The sequence below is a fragment of the Rhea pennata genome, chromosome 6 (assembly GCF_028389875.1).
Source record: "Rhea pennata isolate bPtePen1 chromosome 6, bPtePen1.pri, whole genome shotgun sequence".
NCBI classification, from domain to species: domain Eukaryota; kingdom Metazoa; phylum Chordata; class Aves; order Rheiformes; family Rheidae; genus Rhea; species Rhea pennata.
In genome coordinates this window covers 1,514,946-1,542,002 of record NC_084668.1, presented here as the reverse complement: position 1 = coordinate 1,542,002, position 27,057 = coordinate 1,514,946, and the positions used below count along the sequence as shown (strand labels likewise).

The window sequence follows — 27,057 nt, the reverse complement described above, 5'->3', positions numbered from 1 at the left end:
TTGCCTGCTACTAGTTCAGTTTTATATTAAACTCTGAAAATCATCTGTAAAGCTGCAAAAAATTCAACTTGGTGAGAGGGTAAAATAAAAATAATAGTTTATCTGTTACATTTTCTTCATATAAAAGGTTAAGAAGATGATTATATTTTTCCTTAATATAAAGGAAAACTTTGTACTAAATCTGTGTGTCTGACAGATTTCTTCTCAATATGATTGATTTTTATCCCTTGTTTTAAGATGCTAGTGGAAAGGCATATAGCTGAGCTTGCCTGCCCTTGCCTCATGAACTATACATGTTCTGGGTGGACTTCCCAGGAGCTCTCATGGCAGATAAACTCTGCTACTGTTTGCTGATGGCAAGATCATCATTGACTTCAGTATGAGCAGGGAGCTGGGCAACGGCTCTTTATATTATCTAGTCAACACTGGTTGGAGGGCAAGTGCTAGATCTCAAAGGCTTTGAGAACACTCCCAAACTTAGAAGGGATAAGGAACTTATTACGATGTAGATTTCAAGTCATCTTTTTCTTGAACTTCATCTTTCAGCAGTGTTAATGTATACTTGCCATTAAATGTATGGTATGTGTGTTTGTGTCTGATGCAAGATCATAAGGATATGGACCATACTCTTAGCATGTAGTGGATTGCTAGCTGATTTCCCCTTTTTCTGATTCCTAATCTGCTTGCTTCTCCTCTGTGAACTGTATCTCTTGTGTTGTGACCTGTGCAACACTCCTTGCTGGTGGCCAGCAAAGTGCCACCAACACAGGTCTCCAATGCAAAGAATTGCCATGGGAAGGAGAGCACTGGACATGGTGATGATTTCATTGTGTCATGAAAAGTAGGACGGCTTCGGCCAAGAGGACTGAGATAGTCCTCCCCTTCACCAATACGTCCTCCCACCTGGTGACCACCCCTCACCGAGCTGGGGCAGGCGAGCCCCAGGGTCCTGCATCCCTCAGGATCTCCAGGAGACCTGCCACCACATCCCCTCCGCTCGCTTTCCTGTTGCAGGACGTACTAATTAGCTGTGATTTTATAATAGCATTAACGAGGGTAATAGCTCTGCTGTGAGGTGTGCCGCAGGGCAGCGGGTGCTCTCAGGGCTGAAGAATGGGTCCGTGCTGGGCGTGGGTGGGTAAGGGGTGGGAAGCCTTTCTGGCCAAAGTTTTGTTCTCGGTCAGCCTCCTGCAGTTGTAAGCTAACTCTTGATTATTTCAGTAAAAGAGCCATATTTCATTCCAGTTATTTCTCCCAGAACAGTGTATGTTTGAAAACATTAGCAAGATGCTTTTGAAAAATGGTTTGTAAAAATGTGAATGGATATGGGTTTCTTTCTGAGAGGATCAGATCAAATAAACCCTGCACAGCATTTAGTAAAAGAGAAGTTAGATGAGCTGTTATTTGATCTGAAATACTTGGATGCTATCCAATTGAAATTTGCTCCTGACCTCCTAAATGAATGGGCTTTAATATTCGGGAATATGAAGAAATCAAAAAATTCAATGACCGGGCCTTTTCAGATTGGTAAATTAGCTGTAAGGAAAAAAAAGTACAATTTTCAAGCATTTCAATTTGCTAAATCGTTTATTTAATGTTTGTAAAGATATGTGCTGCAGCAGCTGCACATGTATTCATACAATGTTATAATTATAGCAAATGGATGATAATTAAAGGGAAATCATGAAAACTGGAAAATGATCAGTAATTTATTCTTTGCAGCTATGCAAAAACTGTACTTCGATCATGTATTCTCTTAAAAATTGCAGGTGTTGTTAAAGTGGATTATGGTGATGTATCAGTGAGAAAAGCACTGAGAGAGACGCTGAAGTGCAAACCCTTCTCGTGGTACCTAGAAAACGTCTATCCAGACTCCCAGATCCCACGGCGCTATTACTCACTTGGTGAGGTATGAATTATTTACTTTATTAAACTAAATTAAAGCAATAAGTAAATAGTGCAAATGGGGTCATTGCTAATAAGATGGACCGTTTCTGCAGAAATGAATAAAGAGCTTGTGAACATTCTCTGTATTTATTTATCTTTCATCTTGAGCAGATTATCTTTTTTCTAAATCCTTCGTAAGGGTGTATTGCCCCTCTGAAAATGTTCATCATTAAAAATTTATCTGTCAAATTGAGCAGTATATTGGAAAAACAATGATTGTGACTAATACTTATAAATTATTTAATAATACATATATACGTAGAGTAGAATAAGCCCTTTTTTAAAGTAAAAAGTTTTTATTTGCTTATACTGTGTTTTCCAGCAAGGATGCCTAGAGCTGAATATCACAAACATACCTGAAAATCTGATGATTTGAGTAGAACCAAGAACTGAAGTCTCTTTAGAATTCGGAAAATTTACTATTAAAAATATTCTATTGAGTTGTACCTAAGCTGACTTTTAAAAGCTCTTGAATGCTTTGATTTAAAGATAGCTATTGATAGAACAGCAACCAGAAGAACATATGGTGTTGTTACATCCAGGAAAGTAATGTACTGTTGAAACTTGCAGCTGCGCTGAAAAACAAAAGTCACAGCAGGGTTTCTAGTTTAAACATGACAAAATAAAGTGAAACGTGGTTTTACGGCAAGGAAAGAGCTCGTCTAACAGATGTCAAATAATACAGCTCTGTGTGATATTGTCAGACTGGAAAACAGAACTATGTGAAAATAATAAAATAGTTATTAAAAGCACCTTATTTTCACCAACACGGCTGCGGTTTCCATGGGAACGGCAGCCGGGCAGAGCTGTGGGTTGAGGCTCACGCTCGCAGCCCGCGGGGAGCGCTCGGCGCGGGGCTCGGCTCCGCGCGGCACGCTTCGGTCTGCGTGCGAGGAGCGGCGATGAAACGGTAATTTTCACCCGTTCGGGATGATCATCCTAAATTTGCTCGTGACTTCCTGCACGGCAGCGCAGGCGTAACCTGAAATCAGGTAACGTTCGCGTTTGCTTTGCTTGTGTCTTAGCACCACCCAACGTTTTAGAAGCAACGATCAGCGTTACGTGACGTTTCAACTTGCACTGTATTTGGCTGTTGCCGGTAGAGCTTACTGAAATATGACTGTTGCTTTTATAAATGAAGGGCACAGTCTTGAGCTGAGATTTTGGAGGCGTGGATTTGCCCAGAACTGAATTGCCCAAGAAGATTAGAAAGCATATGCATCACAGACTTAATTAGCAGATCCTGAAAATTGCCAAGTTTTTATATGAAACTAAGATTTCCATTCAATTAGAACGTAACTGCTGTCCAGATGGATTTTATATTAGATCTAAACTTCCTAGAAGGATGAAAATACGCCTCTGAAAGGGCATATGGCTTGTTGCAAAATGTGGTGAATGTCAACTGTTCTTTAACTTTACATTTTACTCGTGTAACATTGAAACTGGATGCAAAGTAAACACAAGACAGGAATTATTTTGTGAACCCAAGACATAATGACTACAGAGGAATTTTCAAAAAAGTGTTTGTTTTAGTGAATCAAGGGTTGCAAAACACAAGCTTGTTTTCCTTGGAAATGTTTCAGACTCTATTTCTACAAAAAGGTGATTTAAGAAAAAAGGCTTGAAGGGAGCTTTCCATGAAATTGAGTTTGTCCTGGGAAAGTGGAAGTAGCTCAGCAGGGTGTGAAATGAGGATTTTTCCTGGCTCAAAGATGACGTTTCGGCAGTTTTCCCGTTTACTCGCTGCTCAGGATTGGAGTGGTTCCCAGTGCTCAGACTGTAGTGCTTTTTAACAACAAACGCCCGGCCGTTTTGAGCTACGGTTTGGACGCGTCGTCCGGACGCGGTGCCGGCGTCGCCGTGACCGTGGCGGGCCGCGGCGCGGGAAGCAGCGGCGGGCAGAAGGGAGCCGAGGGCCGGAGCCCTGGGTGCCTGCGCCGGGCCCGGCCAAGGGCCTTGAGCTTTGGAAGCTGCTCGCAGGTGATGGGAAGCGGCCGACAGCAGCGAGGTGTTCATCATCGGAAAGCTCGAGGTGTAAAACCGGCGTTCCTGCTTACGGCCTCGTTGCCCTTTCCTTTAGCAGCTCCTGGAGGATTAAAAAAGGAAGAGGTTATTCACCAGCAAAGGGCAGTGCTGCTTTCTGTGGGCTTAAAAATGCTGGAGTGGATTAAGAAGCAAACGCTTGAGTTCTGTTGATCCACTCTGTCCCAGCAGATTTATTGACAGATTCTACTATCTCCTTTTACTTATATTGCCGCTTTAAGCCCAAACTAGCGGCATTGATTTACTATTTACTTCAATGCCTGCTAAGCCGCCTGGAGTGGCATAATTACAGGATGAGTGATAATTGCATTAAACGTCACAGAATACGGAGTTTCAGAATAGTTTCACAGAAGAAGTGAGAGGTAATGCACGCTTTTACCTTGCGTCCTTTGGTAAGAAGAGCACCCCGTGCTGCTGAAGGTGGCAAGGGGCAGAGGGGCCCCGCTGGTGCAGCTGTCCGACCCGTCGAGCAGGAGGGCTAGCAAAGGGCGGGGGTCCTCGGCCCCCCTCCTGAGCAAACGTGCATTTTAAAAATACGTAAAAATAGGATGCTCTGACGTCTGCGCCCGCTGGGGTTGCGTGGGCTCGGTGCTGCGGCGAGGGGCCCGTCCCCTTCCGCGGGGCGGCGCGGAGGGCGCGTTCGTGAGGACGCTGCCGGGACAGTCCCGTCCGGCAGACGGGGAGCCGCGGGGCCGGGAAGGACGGGGCACCTCGTGGGCAAGCCCTCGCTTCCGCAGTGCTCAGAAACGGCAGCGTGTTTTGCTCGGTAAATGAGACAGCACAGCGCACTGGAGGAGGTTTGACTCGAGTGCCGTTCGTGCTTGCAGTTAATACGTAATTTAAAGTCTCACTCGTTATACTTCTTTGTAATTATTTTCTTTTCTTTTCCTGATATTATGAATGTAACATGCTTGAACATTGGAACTTAAAACATTCATATAGTTGAATGCACAAATATGTACTTTTTCATGCAGTTATGTGTTTTATTCTGCAAAAATATGACATTTACAGACATTTTTTTAAAGGAGCATTTCATCTTTTTCTTTCTTCAGATCAGAAATGTTGAAACCAATCAGTGTTTAGACAACATGGGCCGCAAGGAAAATGAAAAAGTGGGCATTTTCAACTGCCATGGCATGGGAGGAAATCAGGTAAAAACCCCGAGCTATTCATTGTCTGTGCAGTAATTGCTTCAGTCTTCAATCCCCTGCACAACGATTGCTGACCAGCTTGAATTCGTCCCCGGTAATGCTACTGCTCGTCTCCCCAGTAGGCATTTCTTCCTTTCCACACAAAATGGACTATTATTATTTAAACACTAATTAATAATTTAAATTATTAGTTTAAATTAGTTAAATAAATTAAATTATTAATGGACTACTTAAACAAGCAGATTTAAACAAGCAAACTACTTATGGCTCAACATGTAGTGTATTTTGTCCACAGTACTGTGTGATTTTGCCATGATAGAAAAGTGTTTCATTGCAGCTCACATGCAGATGGGTTGGATCATCACAATAAAAACAATTGTATCAGTTAGCAAGCATATTAATGAAAATCCTAACATTTTTGACATTTTGAACTTCTTACCACTTAAGAGCTTGAAGAGTATTCAAAAAAGCCAGTTTTTCAAATAATGGCTGCAAATTTTGAAAACTTTTTGGTGCATATAGAGCTTCATCTCTAAGTGTGTGAAGTTTCTGAGTGAATACATTCCTGCTGTTTAGTATGCAAATAAATGCATTTAAAGTTGCAGTTATTAATATTAGAAAATTTTATCATGAATCTTACTTCATCTTTTTGCTTCTGGGGAAGAATTCTTTTTTTATGGAAATGGATGAGAATCCAGAGGAGTTGTAGCAGAATCCATGCGTTTCTAAAATGTGTATGTGAAAAATAAAAAATAAATTGTTCATGCAAATTGAGGACTTGGCTTGCATAGCTCATGTGAGTTATTCCAATACTAGTGAAGAATCAAATAGTTGGGCTGTGAGTTATTTCACCTGTGGTTTAGGTATGTTCTGATAGGAAGTGAAATGGTAAATGCTATGCTTCTAGCTCATAATTGTACCGCTGTGTAAAGACCAGCAAACTTCACATGCCCTAATATCTCTAATTTAAATCAGCACAGTCAGCTGATAGAGGCTAAGTGCAGATAGCTGTAAAAAGATGCGATCTCTCGCGATGGGTTAGTTCCCAAGTCACGCAGAAGGCTCGGGCAGTGCGGAAGCACCTTGTCCTTCAGTTGAGAGCTGTTGTCAGAGTGTAAAGCTGGAGGATTTGTCATTATGTTGACACGAATATTTCAGATAATCCTAACTAGGTTACTAAATATTCTGATTCTAAGTAGGTTACGATCATCGTTAGCAATCTGTAAAATAAAACCAACAAATTTCATTGTGCAGTCTTAGAACTGTTTTCTTTGCGTTGGGTGGAAGACCGTGCACAGCCCCGTTCTCGAGTCAGCCCTGGTGGGAGGTGGCTTTGGTGGTCGGTGAATGAGCCTTGTGCGGAGATCGCTTGCAGGGGGGGCTTAGCTTTGCTTCGCAGTGGTGGGGTTTAAGGAGGAAGGTACTGAGGTTGACTCCTCGAACTCTGGCTACGTATGCATCGTGCAAACAGCTGTTAGTCTGCTTCCAAAATCAGGGGAGAATGACCTGTCCTCGTCGTGCCTTTCTTCCCACAGCTGGTTTCTGGTTTTGTAGTATTTCAGAAGAAATGTGTTCCCTTCAGTGGCCTGGCCGAGGGTGAGACAGTCTCTGTTTTTCCTGCCTACCATCATCTTGATGGGCTTGATGGTTAATCTCTTCCCGCGTTGCCACGGCAATGCCACCCGTTACTGTGGTTTTCCTGAGCGCGGGGCCTCTGCTCGTGACAGCAATCAAACCGTGCGACCCGGCGCGGGCAGGAAGGGGCTGTTGGTGCGGGGAGGGCCCGAGGGACCGCGCGGCTGGCCGCCGCAGCTCCTGCCCGTCGGGGTGGTGGCGGAGCTCGGGTGGGAGGGAGCCGGCGGAGGCACGGCACGCGGCGCGCCGGAGGGGCCCGCGCCGCAGCCGCGCTCCTTCCCGCTGCGGAGGAGGCAGAGCAGCAACCGGATTTCAAGAATCGGTATTCTTCCTCCTTTTCAGCACTCGATTCCTTTTTTTCAGATCTAGGGCTTTAATGCGCTAGATACGGCAGTGAACCTGCTTTTTGCCAACAAAATGCTATAATCAAGAAAGTAACAAGCGTACCGCAGTTTTGGCCCTGTATTGCTAAAGCCCATTAAAGAGCACTCTGGCAGCTACGGCGGTGTTACGGACCCTGGTCCTGTGCGGTAATGTTGCGGCCCTGCAGTTGCTGCTCTCTCCGCCGTTTATTCCATCTGGTTTTCGCTCTAGCAGCTTGCTTTGGTCTCATCGTCTTGCCGCAGCGCAGCCACGGGAAGTTGGGTGTGGTAAGAGCCGTTTTGTTGCAGTGCGGAGATAAATGCTTTTATTAAATCCCTTTATTTTCAAAGTACTCTGTATTTCATTAATGAGGGGGATGCTTGATGGGGCAACTGACTGTGAGGCTGAGACAGCTGGAAATGACTGCTTTTGCCATCTGAGATGTCACTTTTAGATAGAGAGCTTGATGGGTTTTATGTACAAATATCACAGCACTACGTAAGCAATAGCACAAATATGGTAAATGTAACTAGCTTAGCAACTGACACTTCCGTCCGGTGATGGGAAGCTGGCCACAGTGTTCAGGATGGTGCAGAGATCGGTGAGGGCCCTGAGAGGAGTCCTCCCTGCATGCAGCCTGCAATGCCCGGCCACCCCCACCGCGAGGAACGCAGCCCGTCGCCCCGTGCAGGCCCTGCTCAGTCCCACCCTGCTCCTTCCCCTTCCTGCGTGCTGTCCTCAATAAAATCTCCTATGTTCCTTACTGAAGAAGAGACAGTCTGGTGGGTATTTCAGTATTTGAGAGCTTGCCTCAATGCATTGACCACAGTGGCTTGGAATGCGAATAGAGAGAAAGTTGCTTCAGAGCAAAACCTCTTCCCTGAGTCATGGAGAAGCTGGCGTTGGAGGCATCTCTGGAGACTGCCTGGTCCACTGCCCTGCTCCAGCAGGGTCACCTGGAGTAGGTTGTCCAGGACCGTGTCCAATTCAGTTGTGAATATCTCCAAGGATGGAGTCTGCACAACATCCTTGGGCCACCTACTCCAGGGTGCAGCCACCTCACAGTGAATCAGCTTATCAGCTCGTCTATGAGGATGTGCTGGGAGACCTGTGAGGATGTCATGGGAGCCTCTTCAGTTGGGGCTTGGGGCTCTTGTTCTTGGTTGCTGACTGTAGAGACTGAAATATTCAGTGAGGCACTAAATATTTGTTATCATCTTCTCATTGCACCTGTCTTCATGCAATCAGTTATGATAATCTTCTCCAATAAAACGAATGCACACACTATTACATCTTTGGTGCTTACCCACAGCCTCCCAAGTTTGACACAAACCAGCGTTCAGATGTGGCAAACTTTTGCTCTTAATCTTGGTTACATAAGTTCCGTAGGGAAGTAAAATTTTTGGAAAGGAATGCATCAGAAATTATGATTCCACCAGGATGCTCAGCGTTTTGTCAGAATTAATTTTTAATGAATGTGAAGTTGTATCAGCCAGGATATTCTGCAGTGCTAATTTACCTGGTGGCATCTGTTGCAAGGTGACAACAGAATGAACATAGGTTTTGTAGATTTTAGTAAACGTATAAGGTGAACATTACTTCCTTCTGGCAATATTTTGTAATGAAAGCTCAGACTCGGTACTCACTGACAGTTAAAAAACATGAGTTGCTAGAGGCCTGTTAGAGGGCCGTTTTTGCAGGTTAGTTCTAAGTAATGGGTCTTTAAAAAATGTAATGTTTCACAGACATGTTATCCTTTTCTCATTCACGGTAAAGATACATATTCTCAAATGCTTTTCAAATCAGAACAGTTTCTGTGTAATGGTATGTAGAAAGATTTTTTTTTTTTTGGAAAATCTTGGTCTGTAAGGATTTATCTGTATCCTCTGACGATTTGTTTACTTCTGAGAACGGGTATAAACGTGCATGCTCTTTCACTCTGGAGACTTTTCTAAAGCAGAAGTCCCCAGTTATGTTCTGTAGAGTAATTTTTACCGTATTAATATTCAGACCAGATTTAAAAAACAGAGGGACATATTACCTCGTGATTTTCAGCGGAGTGGAGCTTGCTGGTAAAGTCGGCAGAGTGTCTGATTACAGCTCCAGGTTTGACCCTAGACTAATTCAGTCGTCACATCTTACATTTTTAGTTAGATAAACAGTTATGGTTATCGATATGTTATTAAGTCACCTAAAATCTAAAATTGGACGTTTAAGTGAAAATACCTAGTTAATTTATTTGTGCTTCTGGTGAGGGTTACGTAGAAGAGGAGGGTGAGCAGTACTTGTGCACCTGATCACCAACCAAAGCTTGAATCTCTTCTTGAAGAGTTCACTGGATAAGAGAACACTGCATGTGTTATAGTTTTTGTTTAGCGTATAGTTTGCTTTTAATTTATTTTATTCACTGTAACATTGCAATTAATTCCTAGATTTTGTGATTACTAAAAAGTAGCTTGGCCTTTCTCTGCTTTGCCTTATTCCTTTTTGCTTTCTTCGATCTCCTCATTCCTTTAACTTTGCTTTGTATTTATGTTTTGTTTTTCTCAACAAACCCTTTGTGTATAAAATCAGTTACAGTTTATATTTTATTAGTCCTTTTTGCTGATGTATGATTTCCCTTGCAAACTTTACATCATTCTTATGTATTGTACTTACAAACCTTTGGGGGCGGGAACTGTCTTAATACTCTGGATTTGTTCAGGACCCAGCACAGTGGAGCTCTTGGTGATCTTTAAACACAAATGTGGTAAGTGTGATTAACAGGGAACAAAGTAGCAATGTCTGCATGTTAAATAACAGAATCTCATTTAACACAATGCGAATGAGAATAACATCTTCCTTTTAGAGTCTAGGTAAAATCTGAGTAGCTGCTACTTTAAATTGGTGGAAATAGTCACCAGGGCATGTGGAAAAACTAGCTTTAGATGGATCACATTGCAGTAATGAGGTCTCGGTAGATAAAATGCAGCGTACAAGTATTTGCTGTACCTGCTAATAAGTGTGAGTTTAACATAACGTTGCTTTTCAGGAGTAAAGGGAGGAGCGTAGCATAATTCGCAGCTTGCGATCCTGGAAGCATCGAGCACCTTTCGTTGCAGGCGGTGAGGTGTCTGGCCGTTACGAAGCGAGCGCTGTCTGCAGAACAAAACGTAACAAAACCCACCCCTCCAGAGCCAAAAGGCAGGTTTTATTGTGGCCTCTGTGCAGAAATGCAGCATGCATCTGAAACCCCAAAGCAGCGGCCATGGTTGGGGAGAGGGCAAAAGGTTGCATTGGGGAATACAGAGACTGTAGCATCAGAAAACTGTGTTTGCCATTAACACTAAAAGGCTGGTTCCATGCTTATTCTTCCAGTGCCATTTTCTGGATATGCCAAAAAACTAATTCCTTGGCAACATTAAGAAACCTTGTTTAACTGAATTTGTTTCCTGCAGATAGGTGCTTATACTACTGTATATGTGTCCAGTAGATGCTGCCAACCGGAATTGTTTTCTTTTGTTTCTTTTTGTTCTATTGTTATTACTTAGACCATTTAGTATAGTTCCAGCTACTAGCTTAAATCCATGTTATCTTGTGGTTAGTACAGTGTTTTCCTTGAAAGCCACTTCTTACCGGACAGCGCTTAGATTATTCCCTGATATAGATGAATGTCTGCTTGATGAGATGAGCTGGTTTAATGGCATTAAAGAGCTTGGTTTAGAAGGTTTAGAAGTAAAACTTACTGCTATTTTCAAGCACAGGAGTAGCCCCAGTGCAGTCAGTGAGCTGCTGAGGTGCTGTCAGTTGGACATATGCTCAAGTAATTTAACAGGGAATTATTCATTACTTTAAATAGCTTCTTGGTGAGATTTAATATCTTGGTGAGTTTGCATGCTTTTTAGTTTAGGTATTTTCTGTCAGGGTGCAAAGATACTGTTACAGGAACAAAAGCTAAAATCTGTTCTTCATTAAAATAGGGCTGGATAGGAACAATCCTGGATGCTTAAGGTGGAGGGCTGACTCTCTGAAGAACCATTTCCACATCGCAATGTTGCTAACGAGAACAGAAATGCTGTTCTTTACAGAAGTCAGATTAATCTCCCTAATCTGTCCAGTCCCCAGCAGAAGCCAGTTTCTGAGGAAGTGAAGCAACATTCATTTCTGTTCATAGGATTAGACTGCATACTAAGCAAGGTGGGAGTGAAAATCAGTTTTTAAATTTTTCTAAAGAACTGTTCTCTAAATGGGGGAGTATGGGAATGAGATATTTTTTCCCTCAAAGGAGTAAAGTAATTGCGATGGACTTGCCTGTTGAACATTGGAAGAAAATCCCGAGACTGCCTGCCTGTGCCGTGAGATGCCTGTGCAATCTTTATTGGTATTTTTTATGTGTGTATTCTGGATTTGTTCCAGTGCTAAAATACTTAAGTGATTGTCTGGACTTGATAATTAAATGTGAGTTTGGAAATGAATAGGCAAAATATCTCCAAAAGTGACTTAACTGGAAATTTAAATGTAAGATTCCTGGATCTTTTTTAAATGGTAGTAAAATAACTTCAATTTGCATGTTTTGCCTAAGGTGACTTTCGGAGTTTAATGTGTAAACAATTTCAGGAGCAAAAGAAAAATACCTTCCCTGCAGCTTCTATTAGAATATTTTAAATCAATTATGAAAGGTGATTTCAAAATTTACCTTGGGAGTTCTGTGGATAATTAAAATGGTTGTCAGAATAAATTAGATTTTTCTGTACTTAGTTACGTCCAATTTACGACCGTTTTTATTGCTTTAAGTATTTCTTCCTTGGTTTTACAGATGCATTCTCAAGATTTAGTTCCACGTAACGAAGTGTAAAATAACCATTTATGGTCAATATTCTCAGCGCTAGGCCTCTTACGGGTTGGCAGAACAGGTCCCCCCGCGTTCGACGCTCGGACTCTCGTCGGGGGGATGCCGCGTTAGTTCCGTGTTCGTAGGGAGAAGTTAATTAATTAATTAAAAGTGCATCAGCTGCTAGAGAAAGCTGCTGGCCACGCGTGCCGCCGCTCGGCTGCGAGCGCTGCCGCGAGCTCCCGGCCCCGGTCAGCCCCGCGAAGGCGATCCCTGCGGCTCGCGGCTGGGCTGGCTGCCGCCCCGGGGCCGCCTCGGGTTTGCTCGGGAGGAAGGCGCTAGCTGCACGGGCCGGAGCGTCGCGCCGTCCCCGCGCTACGCCGCTCGCGGCGCCCGGCTCCCCGCCGCGCGAGCAGGCTGCGGCTCCGTGGCGGTGGTCCCGGGCGGGCGGCGGAGGCGCAGCGAGGGGCTCCGGCCGGTGACGCAGCCCCAGCTGGGATTTCCCAGCTCTGCGCCAGCCGCCGGTGTCTCCAGCGTAGCTTTTGTCCGGTGAAACAGTAACCAAGCCTGCCAGGGCCTGCAACGCGCTGCAGCGTGTTGCGTGGAATATATTATTTAATTAGCTATAAGATGCAACATGGTTTGCCATCCTCTATTTTTATATGATGACATTAATATAATTACATCTGTAATTAATATGGATGTAAGTAAAATGCTAGCCTGGTCGTTTTACGTCTTCTTAATTAGCATTCATTTTTCCTTCTTAAGACTGCATGTTTTTCAAGCCCATCTTCTGTAACTGTTAATTCAGACATCACTTACTCTTTCAAAAGATGTAATGGAACAGTATATTGCAATTATCCAGGATAAGAGGAGAAAGAAAGATGGGCATGGAAGTAAATTTCGAAACATGAGTATTTGCTTTTTATAAAACACAGAAGAAACCATCTGCTGTGTCTTTGAGGCTAGAAGAAAATGCCTGATGCTGACGTGTTTATCCTGTTAAAAATCACAAATAATTCATAACTTGGTTGAGGAGAAATGGTAATAGATGAAATTTTAAGTAATAAGCATAGTGAAAGAAAATATTTGTATAATATGTGCATAGAAGTATATTCTTGCACTGGACAACTAGGGAATGTTTTAGCTATGAATGAAGTAAATATGTTGGGACATTTTAATCCACGTTCTACTACAAGTCTGCTGAAATAACGTTAGTTATATATCAGTGCTTAATATTATAGCAGCAATAGTCTTTTAATTCAAAATCCCTATCTTAGATTATCCCACATTATCTCTTTTCTTGAGTTCTATACTTATTATTCCCAAAGTAATTTCAAAACAATGTCCTGGAAGGGAATTCTGTGAGGTCTTCAGGAATTACTGAGGAAAGTTGCTTTTGGGTTTTCTGTTTTTTCTCTTGAGGTGAAATTTTGGATGTGGATATAAAGGAGATGTTCAGAAACAGTTAGATACTGTTTTCCAAACCCTTCAGATTTCAGTGTTCGTCCAGAACAGGGGCTGCTCTTCCACCTCTCTTGCAGAAACCACAAGTGTTGCTGATTTTCTTGCTGGCCGTACGCGGCTCGGCGAACTCTGGCCTGATGCGCTGGTGAGCAGCTTGTCTCAGCTCGAGGAGGCACGTCCGCAGGATGTGTACGAAGCAAACCTGTAATCAGTCTGATCAAAGGTAGCTCTAGGATACACTTTTGTTTTTGATCGTTGTTTGGGTTTTGCTTACAACTTTCCAAATCAACGAGCGTTTCGACGAAGCCCGAGGAGGAGGCGCAGGTCAGTGGTGCACAGCGTGCCCCCTCGGGCGCCGTCCCCCGGGCTCGCTCCCGCCCTGCGCTTGTCCCTGGAAATCATTTTATTGACTGTGACGGATATGATGTAGGTAACGTGGCATAATTAGAGTTTGTGTTTGCGTTCCTGCGTTTCGGATAGTAAATTCTTGCTTTATAATAGAAAGGACAAATGCACTTTCAGTGCCTCAGCTCTGTCTCAGGGATAAGCAAAAGGCCGTTGTACTTTGTGATACTTTGGGGTCCTAGATTTTCATCCAGATGAGTGGTTGGAGCATGGTGAGTGAACAGTGAATAAGAAATCTGAAAAATCGGAACGTGCAGAGATCTGCACCCGGCCTGGCAGTTTTTGCTCTTGCCCAGTTCTCTGGTGCTGTTCTTCCTCAGAAGACCACTGATTTGATTTTCATCTGGCTACTCCACTAACTTCTTTGTGTGCTTTTTTCATATACATGATTGCCTAAAAGGTTTATCCAAATTCCAATTTCAAAACCCTTTGCTTTATTCCCCTGGCTGTTTGTTGTAGTATAGAAGTTTTTAAAGCTGTTTAGGGGGAAATTAAATTTCCTAGTGCGTTACTGCAAAGCCTCCTGTTTCTAAGTGAAGTGGAATACCCAGCCTTGCACTTAATTCATTAAAAAAGGTTTTAATTTGCCAGCTTAACAGCTCCTTGTTCCTTGCGGGCAGCTAGGTTTTTCGCCAGGCGTCCCGGCGGATGGATGTCCGCGGGGCGCTGCATCGCGCGTGCTCAGACCCCGGGCTCGGCTCCTCTAACCGTGCTGCATTCCCCTGGCAAGAGGAGCGGGCTTTCCAGTAGCTCCGAAATCGCCGGCTGTACGTCCTCAAGTTGCGTTGGTCCGTGCCTCCGTTACACTGCTCTGCTAATTTAAACGTTGCCCCTTAAGTGAATTATTTTACATGTTTTGACAACTCTTTTTCTCAGCTGCACGCGCAGGTGCTGGTTCATACTCATCAGAGCTTGAAGGAGACATCCTAGCTACACCGTTCGTCGCGGTGTGCGCGTCACCGTTTCAGCCACAGCCGGTGTCCGGCTCCGGCCGCGGGGTCCCGTGGTGGCGGCGCGGGGCGGGGGGCCGCGGCGGTCGGGCCCGGGAAAAGCGTGGCAGTGCCTGCGGGCGGCGCAGCCCCCGTCTCGCCCGCGTCCGCTGCCAGAGCCGCGGGAGTCTGGGGCAGCGTCGCGCCCGGGGCGCGTTGCTCTCCCGTCTCTCGCTTTATTTCCTGATGTCACTAAGTCCCTGGACACTCCCGAAATATTCAGGTGCGTAAATCTCTGTAGAGACCTCTAGCAGAGAGAATTCTTGGTGCAAGAAATTCAGCAAATACCAGTTAGCATACTTCATTCAGGAACTTTCTGGTGCTTCAAATAATAGGGTCAGCGTATGAGTCTATTAAAAAATCTGGGAAATGGTTCCTGAAGATGATGATTACAGTTATGTTAATCTGTAGAATACTCAGATAAAGTCTTTGCTCCTTTTTCGTTTTTCATCCACTGAATTGTGCTCAAGAGGTAAAATTGAGTGTATAGCCAAGCGTTTTCTGGGCTTGGTGTCATATCAGTTTCTTTTCCTGAACATGATGTTCCTTCTCTTAAGCGTGGCACACGCTCGTGTGCACTGAGGCTTGCAGGAAACTCTACCGAAATCCGGGACAGCGTTTGGCGAAGAGCATCGTTGTGCATCACTGAAGTGAAAATTATGTATATTGCAAATCAGCAATAATTTAGGGTTATGTATTACTGACACTTTGCAACGGTAATCATTTTCTGTTTTCAGGTATTTTCTTACACTGCTGACAAGGAGATCCGCACGGATGATTTGTGCTTGGATGTTTCAAGACTCAATGGCCCCGTGATCATGCTGAAGTGCCATCACATGCGAGGGAACCAGCTCTGGGAGTACGATGCTGAGGTACGCAGCTCCTGCACGCGCCGAGCCCAGAGCTAACGCAGCTCCTCTTTGTGCATTTACTTTTCTCTTGGGGTTTTTAGAGGCAGAAGTTTATTTTTAATAAAATATCCCTGTAGTACAAGGAAGTATCTTTGAGTGCCATAGCTTGATGACGTGATAGGCCGATACTGTTTCTGACAATAATATAAAATTTGGAGTGGAAATAATTCAGTTAATTCACAAATTTTAAAATTTGTTTATGTAAAATTTATTTTTAGAGGGGTGAAAAGGTAAATTTAGTATTCTTTAAAAGACAGCTCATTTCTAGTAGCTGCCAAAGCATTGTTATGAACTTAAAGAAGTGTTCTGCATTTTTATATGTATAAAGCAGAAAAAGGGAATTTTCTTTGTGTTACAGTTTTTCAAGTTACTTCTTCTGCCTCTTGAAGCTTGTTGACTGTGGATTTTATTTGATTGATCATTTTCCATATGCCAGTCGCCTGTTTAGTTTGATTATGTAATGAGACGGGATAGGGCGTGATCTGGATTTTGAAAAGAGAGTGCAGTTTGTAAGAATTTGGTGGCTTACAGAGATATTGCAAAACTAATTCAAAATATGCCTCCCGGGGCCCCGCGCAGCGCAGCGGGCACGGCATGCGCCGCACGGTGCGGAGGCTGCGTGAGTGGCTCGTCGTGCTAAAACAATTCCTCCTGCATTACCGCTGCGTTTGCTTTTGGGGCTTTCCAGGCAAATTCCTGCTGCTGTTTTCTACATGGGCTATAGGTTGCTTTCTGATGATATTTGGAGTCGAGGTGGGAGACAAGGGAAATAAATAGGGATTAGCTAAAAGCGCTTTTCTGTGGGAAGAATTGGTCATTATAGCTGGAATTTTAAAACTCAAACAGTAAGGAAAGCATCACCCAGAAAACAGGCAAAGGCAGAAACCCGCAGGCAGAGACCTGAGGATGCGGATCGATCCGGGTTTCGGATGCCCTGGAAGGCACTTGTCCAGCAAGCGCCTCCCTTCGCCCTTGCCGTTCGGAGCACGTCGTGTTGGCTCACCGTGGCCTGTTTTATCGCGTTACAGGTGCTGGGTTTTATGTGCTTAAGCAGCCCGGTCTAGCTAGCTCAGACCATCAGGAATAGCAAAGAACGGTACTGACGGCCCACGCGCCCGCCGCAGCTCTCAGCTCCCGTCCGGAGCCGAAGCGAGTGCTCTCACACCCATATATATCAGTTTTCTCGAATATCAAGTGTTTTTATATCGGTATGGAAGGCCCACGACCAGGTTCTTCACCAATACTTTTTTCTCAACACCGCACATAGAGAGCCATCTTTCTTGATAAAAAAAATTACACTGCCCATCTCCTTCCCTTGAGTATTTGGGGCACAAGCTACCGAAAATGAATTTCTACCTTGACCACGGTTTTAGTGCCGACTGCTCGGTGACCAGCAGTTACGCAGTGACGTGCCAGACTGGTGAACTGGTGTATTTCCACGACTGCAAAGCTAGAAGAACACTGACCTTCAGCCCTGTTCAGTCCTGTCGGCAGTTGCAAGCTACTTGCAGCTTTGTGTCAATCGGGCTGCTTTCACCTTTCTTTAAATAGATGAATATATTTCTTTCAACCAAATAAGCTCTCATTTACTCTTAACATTGACAATATGCTATCTTTTTCTGTTAAGTTTAACATAATAAATGCATAATGGAAAATTTGTGAGCAGTTGTGCAAAAACAAAATCAACCGTTAGATGGAGCTCCTAAGAAGGAGACGCAGCAGGTTGCGTGGCCGGGTGTCTGGGTGAGGGACGGCCGAGAGGGCTGTTCGGCCGTCTCTCCTGCGTGCAGAGCGCAGTCCGTCCCTTGCGCTGTGCGCCTCTCTGTTTTCTCACCACAGCTTTCTGCACTGGTTCGCTGGCTGCACCTCTACGCGAGGGAGCCCGGCACCGGCGGGACCCCGCGGGACCCCCGGGTCCTCGCTGCCCTGCCTTGGTTTCGCCGGGGCAGCGGTTCGCACGTGCGGCCCTTAGGGCCTCTTGCTGCATGGTGATCCCTGAATATTGCCGGGAGCCTCCAAGCACCAAGCTCTATTATGCAGTATTTTTTGTTGAGAAAATGACTGGCTTGTGATATTTTGGATTTTTTTTTTTGAAGAAACAGTTGTGCCATGTTGCCTGAATCACCCCTACCCATTCGGTTGTTTATCTTTCCAGCGAAACTGCACTCATTTCTACATGTCTTTTGTCACTCACAGCTTGAACTGAGATGATTTCTGGGTGCTGTGCCTCAGTTGCAGATAACAGTCTTCTTCCTGAACAGCCTTTAGGTGTTAAGCCTTGGTACTGGACAGTAGTGCCTTGCCCACCTCTGAGTGTACAGTGAGACAAGTCAATAATCTGTTCTTTCATAAACAGTGATTTCTCATTAAGGATTTTCAAATTGTTATTAATTTTTCTGCAACATTCAGACTTGGTTTTATTTAAATTATGGCATTTAAATATATATAAATAATTCACAGAAAATATTTTTTTTCTGAGGATCTGTACATACCTGAAAACATGTTTTTTAGCAGTTCCTAGCATTTGTATGTTTCCCAGAATAAACAGGGAACAAGGAAGTTTTTTGTGGTAGTAAGAAAGGTAAATCTCAAACATTGCCATACGTATTTGTGAAATCATCAGATTTAATTAGTTTGAGGTAAGCTATTTAAAAAGCCCTTCCTCTCGTTTTCTCGTACCGAAAGTGTCTGTCTTCTTGTTAAATGCTTTTAACACTTAAAATTCTTTATACATTTTAGCTCACCGAGATGCAGTTAATTTTGGAGATGATGCCACGGCGTTTTGCCCTAACGGGCACGCGGTTTTTGCTAGATGCTGTGCTCTCTTACTGCTTTGCAGTCGAGGCACCGAGCGCTTGCAGGTGTCTCGCACCGTCGCCGCTGCCGGGCAGGGAAGGGTCTCCAGCGGGTTACCCGAAACGGGGCCCGACCGCCGCCGGGGCCGCCGGGGCGGGCTGGACGCCACGTCGGTCGTCTAGGTTTGTGCTCGGGTGACCGGCGAATATCGTCGTGTCGCCCTCTGACACTTCAGGCAAATTTTAATATATATAAATAGCCTGGTGAGACCTGAAGACATACAACACAGAAAAACATTTTAGGAAAAAAAATGCTCTATATATATCATATCTGATAAAAAAAATAGCTTCGTTTCCTCATGCATGGGTAATGATGTCAGGATTTGATCTTGTGAAATTACTATTATAAGTGTCGCTAAACGTTTGTGTAAAGCTATTGAAATTGTGTTTGCTAAAGGATGAGCATCTTCACAACAGAAATATTTCTTGAGTCACTGTTTGACTGCAATTCCTGTTTGTTTTTTTGTTTTTTGTTTTTTTTCCCTTCTGTCAGTATGCTGGTAAATGGGAGTATAGTTTTGAGGTAAGTCTGGTAGCACCTGCGAGCCCCGCGCGGCGCCCCGCGGCTCTCCGGCGGCTGCCCGCGCCGGGACGGGCCGTCCGAAGCGCGCCTCGGCCGGGCGGCCGCGCTCGCGTTCGTGCGGCGGGCGCGACGCTGTTTCTTGTGTTGACGGCGCGCTTCGGCGATCCTTTTCGCTGACACCCACGTACAGGTGAACGGTTTAGCACCTGTTGCATCACTAATTTCGTGCCTGCCTTCCTGCATCTTTCCAACAGTTACACAGTTTGTAACTGTATCTCTTCTGAATGTTATGGGACCAACTGGAGTCAGACTCATTTCTGCCGGGAGAAAATGTGGCCAATAACTTGAATATTCATTTAAATTGCAGTCTTTTATATTAATAAAGTTACAATTACTGTATTGTGTTATTACACATACAATTACTGTTTTTTATTAATACTATGTATTCAAAAAAGCTTGTCCAAGTTCTTTTAAAATGAGTAGGGAAAACTGTGGTTTTTCTTACTACAGTCTTAGAAACGAATGTTTAATGAAACAAACATTTCAGAAGACAAATTATCTTCTTTACATTATTATAGCTTTTCTAAAGTCAGTGCAGCATACTGATTTACTGACTTTGTCTCATGGGCTAGAGAAAATTGCTTGGTCAGATTGTCAATATAATGCATCATACTATTTTATATTCCTAGATAGAATCTACTGATTTGTGGCATTTAATAGAATACAAACATGCAATATAGGGAATTCGTTGCACTTTGAAGTTATTTATTTATGTACCTTTGTTTTCCTTCAGAGGAATAGTAGACAGAAGTGAACATGAGGGAATAAAACATAATGAAACCAAAACAAGAACTGATGTTCAGGCTGGTTACTCAAAGTGACATTATAAGGACATTTTTTCTTGATTTTTTTAGTAAGCTCTTTATAGGTCCTTTATTTCTTCCCTTAACAAAAAAAAAAAAAAAAGAGAGAGAGCGCGAGCGAGCGAGGAAGAGGTACGGAAAGGCTGAAGGATGAAATGATCGCCCCGCAGAGCAACGCGGGCAGGGCCCGGCTGGGCTGCCGCAGGCCGGGGGCTTGGTGGGGCTCCTGCCCCAGGGTAGGTGCAGTGAGCCGCAGCAGAGCTCTGCTCCCCCAGGGCTTTTTTTCCACAGTAAAATTTATATAAATGTTTCATTCATTATAATTTGATTTTTGTAACACCTGAGTAAGCCTCGGTGTGTTCGATGCAGGAAATTTCTTTGGTGAAAACGTCATCTCCGCCCCAGCCTTGCTACAACACAAGAAACTCGTGACTGCAACAGACCGATCTGCGTTTGCAGGAGAGATCTAGGTGAACACTGATCTCTAATCTGCAAAACTTTCCGCTTCTCAGTGAATAGGTCTCCTGTAGCCAGTCCCTCAAAGCAGATCAGTTAGAAGATTTTTTAATGGAATTAAAGCTTATTTCGTGAATACGCCTATTTGTGTGTGTGGTTAAAACTAGCCATACCCTGTAAGCTTTCAAGGCATCATTTAACATGAGGCAATTCACAGACGCATTCACCCGTAAATAGTTGCTTTAGTGACTGCTGCTTCTAGACCTGTCTGACTCGCTGCTGTGGATGTCTGTTTTCTCTGTTTATTCAAAGTCTGTTATTTTTGCTTTGTGTGTCATTGCTGGTTGTGTTTACTTTTGCCATTTCTCTGTCATGCAGAGCCATACCTTTCTTCATATAATCACGCAGTCGTGTCTGACAATAAGCAGGATAGAGGATGGCACCCGGGGTCCCACGGTGGAGGCTTGCAGTGGTAGCCCCTTGCAAGCGTGGATGCTAAGGAACTACACAAGGCTGGAGGTCTTTAGAAACATTTTTTACAGCCCCACTGATTATTTCCTTTAACAAACTGCTGGAGGTTGGTATTAAAAAAACAAATAGTATAGTGATTTAAGCTATTCCTAGAAAAATGTTTTTTCATTTTCTGCCTATCAAGCTCAACTGAATTCATTTCTTGTTTTTACAGATGCTAGTGTGTGTAGAATGTAGAATATACACATTTAGTGTTAATTACTATAAATTATAAGTAATTTTAAATGGATTCTACTGCCTTGAGCTACCTCCATGATCTATTGATTTCAGAGTAATCATTACTGTTTACAGTACATGAACATTTGGTCCCAATTCCAATACATATAAATGAGATCAGCTACACAGGTTGTTTGGATATGTATATTTTGAAAACTCCACGGTTTTTTAAGTGATTCAATATTGAAGATATTAGCCACTCTCAATAGACAATTTTGAAACATTCACCACTGAAGAAATCAAAATATTGTGCCAACTACCCTTTTTCTTACCTCTACAGTTTCATGGAGTAATACAGCTGATAGTATCAAGACAGCCCAGATGCAGCAATAAAGCAGGAGTTGCTTACTGTTCTTCCTTAGATATAATCCTTAGATATAATACAACGTATTCAAATTCTTTGCCCATCAGAACTCTTATTTGCATACATTTGATAAGTGTGAAGCTGCATAGCTTGCTCTCCTGCACCTGTATGTTTGTGGAGCTAGCTCTGCCTCCATGCGTGTGTTCTCATGTTTCATTAAAACAAAAATTCTCGACTGGCTTGTATGGGTATCATATTGCCTAGTAATTAATTGTTTCCCAAGCAAAGGAGGCCTTTTTCATAATAGCATGAATAATAGCATGAAGACAGAAAATTGCATTTAGAAGACAGATGAAAATCCCAATGATATGGTAGTCTAGCATGAAATTATATACTGAATAAAAGGGAGCAGCTGAAGAGCAGCAGCATTTTTAGACTTGTTTGCATTTCTGGTTATAGTAGATGATAGCAGCTTAATTGCACTTAAGACAATGTAAATGAAGAATCAGTAATGCTTTGAACAGTGTTATTTAGTAAATAAACTACTGTTAACACTACTAATTCTTTCCTCTTGCAATTAGAGAAACATGTCTTATATTCATCATTGGGTGCAAATCAAATGGTGCCTCAATAATTCGTTATAATATCTATAGGCTCTTTTTAGAGAATTGCATAATAGTTTGTTTTAAACTGAGGAGCAAATTCCTAGGGACAAGCTATTGAAAGAATAGTCATAATCCATATTAGAAATGTTAATACATGATGTGTCAATCCAGGATGAACTGTAGTGCAAAATTTACTGTGCGTTAGACCAGATATGTATCTGGATGATAATACTAAATCAGTCAGAGACAATAATAAGATTAATATAACTTGTTGGATATCTTTTGCTATTTTTAGAAGAAAAAAAGGTCTTTAAAAACGAAGGAGCTTAGAAGCTGAACGCCCAGGGGCGCTGACATGGAGGAAGCATGGCCGTGCCAGCAGGGCTGGCCACATCTTTCATACTAGGTTTAATGTCAGTCTTGACAAAGTCCTTTTTTTTTTTTTTTTTACATATCAGTAGGCTGAGGAGTGTCCATAGATGAGACTTCAGAACTAGGTCCTGCCTGCTTTAAGATGTCTCTGTGCTTGTAGGACTAAAATTAAACCATGGATCTTGGCCAAAACTTTGCATCCTTTACCCTTAACACATACACTGTTTGTGGCATCAGGTGCTGGGTGATTTTTGGTCTATGATATTGTATGAAACACTGTATTTTTGCAAAAGCTTCCTAATTTGTTTTCACATATTACCGAGCTGGGGATAGGAGAGGCAGAGACGCAGTAGACCTCTGTGAGACGCAGTGGTTGCTATAGCGAGGGCTCTTCTCCACCAGCCGTTAGGAAAGTGTTCGCATTTCCAGACTACAGTTTAACTGAAGCCCTAGACTGCAGTCTTTTCTGTCTGAAGATACACAAATGATGTTCATTACTAGTGAGACTTTGTCAGAGATGCTGTTTTCTAAAATGACTCTTCCTATTTGCCTAACTTGGAGTTACAGCAATGTTGATTATATTCTTACACGGAAAAAATTTTGCATTTGGGAAAGCTTGGCAGCAGTTACCATGCTTCTTTCTGTTCACGGGTATGCGAGAACCATGTTGTGGTGTTTATCTCTGAGCGCGATTTACTGAAGAGCCCTGCGTGAGCCGTGGGCTTGGGGCATGCCTACGAGCCAGGGTGCAGGCACGGTCCTCCGGGGTTGCAGCAAGCGCTGCTCTGCAAGGAGACCTTGTTCAGTGCTGTTCTGCCACAGCCTGGGGGTTGTGCTGCGTGCGGTAAGTTTGCTGTGGTGTTACTGACTCCTCTCCCTCCCCCCGGAGCTGCAGGGTTCTGCCAGCCCTTCCTTTTCCCTCCGTTCGTTCCTTTGCGCGGTGTTTGCCTTAGAGCTGGTCCGTGCAGCAGCCGGGAGTCTGCCAGCAAGGTCCTGCTCTCCCTGACACGGCCGCAGACTGCCCAGATCCCCCGCTTCTGTGGCTGGTTGTGCCACGGCCAGCTGTAAGCCGTACGCGGCTCGTCCTCGACAGCTCCGAGCTTTGCCCGACCGCATTGCCTAAGCTTTATCTCATGTGCCTGGCGGCCTGACGATGCTGAAAGGCGGTGGAGGGAGGAACACAGCGAGGCACCAAGGCTGCGGCAGGACTCGCCGTGCCGCGGGTAGCAGCCCGTGCTGAGGCTCTGCCCCCCTGCGGGAAGCAGGAGCACGTCTGGACCTGAAAACAGGCCATGCACGGCCCCTCCCCAGGGCGCTGCGGTGAGGCGTCCCCGCTGCACGCGTGTCGGGGGCACCTCCAGCCTGGCCCCACCGGCTGGAAGCCCGTGAGCACTAGAGCGCGCGACGTTCCTGGTGCTCCTCGTCCGGTTTAGCTTACTGCAGGAGTGATCCAGCCTGTGTACCCTGAGACAGCCCATGAGGAGAGCCTGCAAGTCGGGGCCGTTTGGGCAATTCGCTGAGGAAGCGCGCTCCTGCTCCGAAGCGCAGCACCAGCGCGGACGCGCCGCTGGGCCCTGCGGGAGGGCAGGGGTGCCGGGGCGCAGCCCGAGAAGGTGCTGCCGGGGCAGGCTCTGTGGGTCCCAGGGCCTGGCCTGCTCAGGGAAACGCTTCACGTGGTCTTGTGCGCTCTGGAGGGGGAAAACATGTTCTTTAAAATACTGCGGAACAAGCTAACAAAAGCCGATACTATTTTCGTAATGATTTTCTGAATTGGGTACAGTAGCAGACACAGACATTTACTTTAGAAGTATTAAACTCGTATCAAACCTGAGAGGCCGCTGACGAACAGCACCGCACTGCGTAGCTGCCGCTCTGCAGCAGACGTGAGCGGAGCTTGTTTTGAGTGAAATCCCCGTGCAATCCTTACCGATTTCCGATGGCCGGGGAGGACAGGATCCAGCGTCGTAATTCATATTCCCGTGAACTGTCGAGCCTGGCGTTTCCCTGCTGCGCACATCCAGCCCCTCCGAAGCAAAACTCAGCTTTGCCTTCAGCGCGGTGCGTGCTGGTGCTGGTGCCGGTGCTGGTGCCGGTGCCGGTGCTGGTGCCGGTGCCGGCGTGACGGGCTGCGTTGCTCCGGCATGCGGCGGCGGCTCACGCTGCTGCCTGGGTGTCCGGGTGCGCCGGCAGGGCGGAATGTAATGCTCCATTTTGCCTGTTTTTTCAGAAACTGAAAGACCTAGGAGTTCAAGTTTTACATTAATGGCAGTAAACTGGTATATGCCAAACTTCATTCACGGTAGCACCTAAAGCACATGTTTATTTGCTGTGAGTTTGCGTGTACAAAACTCCAAACAGCCCCTAAACAGTGGTGGACAAAACATCTACTTCTCAACTTGAATATGCTTATCTAATTTTATCTTTGTCCACAATTTCATGTTTAGCTTTCCTAGCTCTCTTTATATGATGTAACTGAACATGTTGTCTCCATGCTCTCAAATAGATCACTTATTTCTTCATAGTATATTCCTATTTCCTATTGTCCCCTTGTGACCCTTACATTCCTTAAAAATGGAAGTATTTGTGTGTTTTGCTGTTATTCTCATAATACTTTGCAAATGTATTTTCGCCAGCAGTTATCTCTGGACTAACAGTACACTGATCTGAAATGCATATATGCTCAGGCTGTCCGAGTTTAAATTCCTTAATCCAGAAAGCTGTTGCTCTGAGATTAAATTTGCATGCACTTGCTTTGCTCGTTCCCCTTGCATTTATCGCCTGTGGATTTGGCAGAGGTGATGTTTGCAGGGAGCCTGGTGCCGCTGCGCGCGGGGCAGCTCGTGCCACTGCTCGTGGGGCGCTGGGGGTGTAGTAGGGGGGCGGCAGCCCGGGGGCACACGTGGTGACCCGGGCAGTGGCTAGGACAAGACTAAAACCACGCGTTTTCAGCAGTAGTGACCCCCCTGCAACTCGTACGCTTCTCTGTTGCAGAGGCTGACCCTGAGGCACGTCAACAGCAACCAGTGCCTTGACGAGCCGTCCGAGGAGGACAAGATGGTCCCCACCATGAAGGACTGCAGCGAAAGCCGGTCCCAGCAGTGGCTCCTGCGCAACATGACCTTGGGCGCCTGAAGCCGGGAGACCCGTGGCCCGGGCGCTCCTCGCTCGCCCGCCAGCTCACGCCGGGGACGTCCCGCGTCCTTCCTTCGCGGTGGGCGCGGAGGCGCCGAAGCCCTTTGGGATCCTGCCGGCAGAACAGGGTCCTCGGGGATCCCCCGCTCCGGCGTCTTTCCGCGTGCCCCTTCGAAATCTGCGTCTGCCCAAAAGCAGCGCTTCCGAATCCATCCGTGACATAACGTATGCTGCTCTCGAGGCAAATGCTCTCAAAAACGGTCCTGGAGAAACGGCTGCGAACGCCCTGTCCAGGCGCTTGGGAGGGAGGGTGTTTTCCAGGTGCCCTGCGAGCAGCGGCTCGATACGAAACGCCTTTGGCAGCCGCCTCGCGCGGGCAGGGCGGCCGGCGGCCGTCTCGTCCTCGGCGCCCGTGCCCCGGCGCCCCTCGGCGATCGCTCTGCCCTCGCTCGAGTGGGGCTCGGCGGAGGGCTGGGCTGAAGGCGCTCGGAGCAGCGGGGCCGCTGCACGCCGTGGGTGTCGCGTGTGCTGCGCCCGGGGGGGAACGTCCCTCCCTGGAGGATGCTCGGGAAAGCAGCAAAGCCGAGCGAAGAGCATGCAGTTAAGAAACTGGAATTAAGGGACGGCGAAAGCCGCCGGGCCGGCGCGGAGCAGCGGGGGCGCTCGGGCTGGGCGGCGTGCCGCGGCCCCGCGCCCGGCCCTGCACCGCGCGGGCGAGCGGCGGCCCTGGCCAGGCTCGGCTCAACCTGTAGCTACCACCTTTAGGCATTAAAATGTATCTGCATACTGTGTAAAACATATAAAGGATTCGTCCGTGGATTCTCTGAGCGCAGAGGAGAAGGTTGCGGATCAAATCTCTGTTCTAGCTCTGGATGTCCTTGCTTTGATAGCTGTGGCAGATGCTTATTTATATTTTTTAATAATTTTGTGGCATACTGATTTTGTTTTGTTAACGCATTGTTGAAAACGCGCTGGTGGCGCTCGGAGCGTCAGAGGCTTCCTCGGAGCTGATGCCGGCAGCGGGAGCTTGCGGCAGCGCCCTGCAGACAGGCAGAGCGTTTTCTGGGAGCTAATCCCGGTCGCGTGCAGCGATGTGCTGGGCAGTGTGTCCGTGCAGCAGTCCGTACGCTCGGCGCCTGCCCGGAGCGCGCGCGCGGTCGCTGCCTGCGGCGTGGGGAGCGCAGAGCGGCGGCGGCGCGGGGCCCCGGGGCGGTGGGCAGCGCCCGTCCCCGCGGCCTCGCTCGCGGGGCCCCGGGGAGCCTCCGGCGGCGGCCGTTGCTCGTGGTTAGACTGCCAGAACTGCCCTGTAGTGCCGCCGTCCCTGTGCGGTAATAGTCCCGCACGTGAACATGCTGCAAGATCGTAGGTCGTCGGTACTTTCGGGATGCGCACCGTTACATGAAGACCAGAAGCATATTCGGCTGGAAAAGGGATTGCCAGGCGTGCGTGGGAGCTGCGGTGTCACGGAGCGGTGCCGGC

At 45.8% G+C, this 27,057-nt stretch overlaps 1 protein-coding gene across 1 annotated transcript in view; it reads left to right on the top strand.

Moving 5' to 3' along the window:
- The window catches only part of GALNT13 (polypeptide N-acetylgalactosaminyltransferase 13), a 145,006-nt gene extending 118,921 nt beyond the window's left edge, over window positions 1–26,085 (top strand). The window contains exons 10-13 of the mRNA XM_062578606.1: window positions 1,770–1,909; window positions 5,043–5,141; window positions 15,548–15,682; window positions 25,438–26,085. Of these exons, the coding sequence (XP_062434590.1) occupies window positions 1,770–1,909; window positions 5,043–5,141; window positions 15,548–15,682; window positions 25,438–25,578 (515 nt within the window). The 3' untranslated portion in view covers window positions 25,579–26,085. The remainder of the gene's footprint in view (window positions 1–1,769; window positions 1,910–5,042; window positions 5,142–15,547; window positions 15,683–25,437) is intronic.
- The last annotated feature ends 972 nt before the right edge of the window (window positions 26,086–27,057 follow it).